The 3,371-nt window shown below is 57.8% G+C and overlaps 1 protein-coding gene across 2 annotated transcripts in view; it reads left to right on the top strand.

The window, feature by feature from the left end:
• The first annotated feature begins 362 nt into the window (after positions 1 to 362).
• HNF1A (HNF1 homeobox A) overlaps positions 363 to 3,371 on the top strand; it is a 26,737-nt gene continuing 23,728 nt past the window's right edge. For both annotated transcript variants that reach the window (XM_003789904.3, XM_012805288.2), the window contains exon 1: positions 363 to 880. In XM_003789904.3, coding sequence (XP_003789952.1) covers positions 555 to 880 — 326 coding nt within the window. In that variant the 5' untranslated portion in view covers positions 363 to 554. The remainder of the gene's footprint in view (positions 881 to 3,371) is intronic.

The following is a 3,371-nucleotide window of genomic DNA, read 5'->3' as shown; positions in this document are numbered from 1 at the left end:
TCTGCCCTTGAGAAGAGCTGGCCCAGCTGCCTAGAACTCTCTACTGCTTCCATTTTCAAATGAAACATGAATTTTCTTCTTTTCCTGCCTTCAGTGGGAGGCCCACTGCTGCTTACCCCACAGCCTCCCTGGCTCCCAGCACCTTCCATCCCAGCTGCCCGGGGGCCCTCACCTTCACCTCCCCCATCCTCTCCTCTGCCCACTCCCACTGAAGGCCATGGCTCCCCGTCCCTCTACGCTGCCATGAGGCCTGCACTTTGCAGGGCTGAAGTCCAAAGTTCAGTCCTTTCGCTAAGCACACGGATAAATATGAACCTTGGAGAATTTCCCCAGCTCCAATGTAAACAGAGCAGGCAGGGGCCCTGATTCACTGGCCGCTGGGGCCAGGATTGGGGGTTGGGGGTGCCCACAGGGCTTGGCTAGTGGGGTTTGGGGGGGCAGTGGTTGCAAGGAGCCTGGTTTGTGTCTGCCACTGGCCGGCAAGTAACAGCCCACGAGGTGGGGGAGGTGGCCGGTGTGGTGGACCTGCCTCGTGGCCCTGCGCTGGTAGAGCCATGGTTGCTAAACTGAGCCAGCTGCAGACGGAGCTCCTGGCCGCCCTACTTGAATCAGGCCTGAGCAAAGAGGCATTGATCCAGGCGCTGGGTGAGCCGGGACCCTACTTGCTGGCTGGAGATGGCCCCCTGGACAAGGGGGAGTCCTGCGTCAGTGGCCGAGGGGAGTTGGCTGAGCTGCCCAACGGGCTGGGGGAGACTCGGGGCTCCGAGGACGAGACGGACGACGATGGGGAAGAGTTCACACCACCCATCCTCAAAGAGCTGGAGAACCTCAGCCCCGAGGAGGCAGCCCACCAGAAAGCCGTGGTGGAGACCCTTCTGCAGTAAGGACCCCCTCCCCATCCCCAGCTCCCAGGAAGGAGCCCAGAGGGGTCCACCCTCACCTTCTCTTCTGCGTCTAGAGTCCCTGTGGTCTGTGTGGCCTTTAGTGTAGCTGCTGGGAAGGGGGACAGGGACGATGAGCGCCTGGAGGAGAGGGAGTCCTTGCTTGGAGGTTGGAACTCCTAGTCCTGACCTGCCCCACTGCAGGGTCTCTAGTCCGTGAGCCGTGGCCTTCAGCCCGGCCTTTGGGAAGCTCAGACATGGGAGAAAGGCAGGAGAACCCACAACTGGAAGTTCTGGAGAACCGGGGGGTGTTGAAAAGTTTTAGCCACCACAATCATTTGTACCCCCTCAAATCCTAACTTGTACACTAAGTCCTCCAGGTGTAGGCTCAGGAGCCAGGAAGCAGAAGAGCTGAGGCTGGGGTTTTGGGGACTTCCCTGGCCACCTGAGGACTCATGCACTCAGTTGGGGAAGCCCAAGTCTTTCTTACCTGAGGCAGGAGGAGTCTTGGGGTGGGAGTTGCTCCCCTTTTCTGCGTAGCCACAGGCACCCCACGTTGCCAGCAGGTGCCATTCATTAGAGGCCTCCCTGTCCCATACCCCCCTCTGCCAGCTGGCTCCCCATCTCCTGGATAACTGGGTGGGTCTGGAGCTCCATGCCTCCCCTCTCCTCAGTAGAGCTGACCTAGTTACTAATTACCCATGTGCTTTATTATTTCTCTTTTGTTTTATAAATTTATAAATGGCAAAAGGCTCTGATAAGGCCTGTGATCATTAACTTGTAGGGATGGTGGCCTGGAGAGGCCTGGGCCAACCCCCCTCCCACCCAGTGGGGGATGGGGGTGCCAGGGTGGGGGAAGGGCAGCAGGGACCACCCTACCCAAAGGCTCCATGACCTCCAGGCTAACCTCTGCCTGCTTAACAGGGGAGTGGGAGTGGGGTGGGGTAGGGTGGGGGTGTAGGAGGGTTTACTGCCCTACGAGCAATCGGCTGAGATTTCACCTGCGCAACTTCTTTTAATGTTAAGATGAACCCTAGGAAGAAGCTGTTGATAATTTTAATTCACAGATGGGGAAACAGAATCTTGCAATGGGGAAGCGGCTTGACTAAGGTTATGCCTAGCTGTTTGGGCCTCTCAATGCCTACAACTGGGGGCCAGGGACCAGCTGGCCTGGGGTAGGGCCTGGTGGGGAGGGTGGCTGAGGGAGAGCCCAGAAGATGCTCTGCAGGGGACCATCTCTTTTCTGTCCAAGGTCCTGATCCCAGCATTGGGTGGGGGGAGGGCTTGTGGCTCCCTGCCTTCCCAGAGGCCTCAGGGAGCCTCCGGAGGACCTGTTCTGGGGGCAGGGGAGCAGTCAGGGCCCCCTGACTTGGCAGGAACAGTAGGGCAAAGGGCTGCTGAGCCATAGGGGAGGGGCAACGAGTCGAGCCTCCTAGACCCAGGGTGAGGGCAGCCTGGACAGGGTGGGGCTGGACCTGACCTGCTCCAGGCCCCAGATGGGACTGGGGGCTCTAGGGCAAGGGTGGGGACAGGGGGTGCCCAGGGCCTTTCTTACCTGGCAGGGTGGGGGTCTCTTGGTTGGCAGCCCCTTTGGTGGGATGGTGGGGTTGGGGGAGGCTTGATCCACAGCCTTGGAGGGGGAAGCAGAGGCCAAAGTGCTTCCTGGGGACCAGAAGAGACTCAGAGGCTGAGGGACAGGGAGGAGACGGGGAGGAGGAGAGAAGATGAAGAGAGAAGCAGGAGAGCAAAGGAGCCAGGAAAGCAGAGGGGCTCAGATCCAGCTGGGAGAAGGGGCCAGACAGAGAGTGAGGCTCCCCAAGCTGAGAGGAGGCTGGAGTGCTTCCCTCCTGCCTGGATCAGGTTTTCTTTAATGCTAACAGCATGCTATTTACTTTCCATTTAAATTTGAGATGTTGCTATAAATTATCAACCAGCTCCTTGTTCCTGCAGAGTTTATAACTAACTACCTGGGTTACTTATTGTTCAGGGAACAAAAGGGATCTGAAAACGCCCCAAGGAAAAAAATTGGGGCCTCTAGCCTCAGGATTGGGGTCAAGCAGCCCGAGGGAGAGGGTGGGGGACCACCCCTACCCATGGATGCCATGGCTGGGGGGGCATTGAGGCTGGAGGTACAGAGGCAGGACTTCAGTGGCAGCTGTTTCTTGGGAGAGGACAGCATCTGGGAAGAGGCTGGGGTGGGTCCTGGATTCGGACCCCCCCTAACGTATCTCATATTTGTAGTCACAGTAGGACCCTGAACCCTTGCCTCAGATTTCTACCCTTAGTTTACCATGTGACTTTGAGCAAATTTCTTCGTCTCCTTTTGCCTCAGTTTCCCCACCTGGACATGGAATAAAGTCAGTTCCTTCTTCCTCTACCCCATTACCTTCCCTGACTTCACACTGACTTTGCCGTCTCTGAGCACACCAAACTGATTCCTACCTCAGGGCCTTTGCCCACGCCACAAAGGCCTCTTTCCAGATCTTGCCT

Source organism: Otolemur garnettii, unplaced genomic scaffold (genome assembly GCF_000181295.1).
Source record: "Otolemur garnettii isolate 467f Iridium unplaced genomic scaffold, OtoGar3 scaffold00038, whole genome shotgun sequence".
In the NCBI taxonomy this organism is placed as follows: domain Eukaryota; kingdom Metazoa; phylum Chordata; class Mammalia; order Primates; family Galagidae; genus Otolemur; species Otolemur garnettii.
Note: the sequence above shows the minus strand (reverse complement) of the source record. Positions and strands in the feature narration are given on the sequence as shown.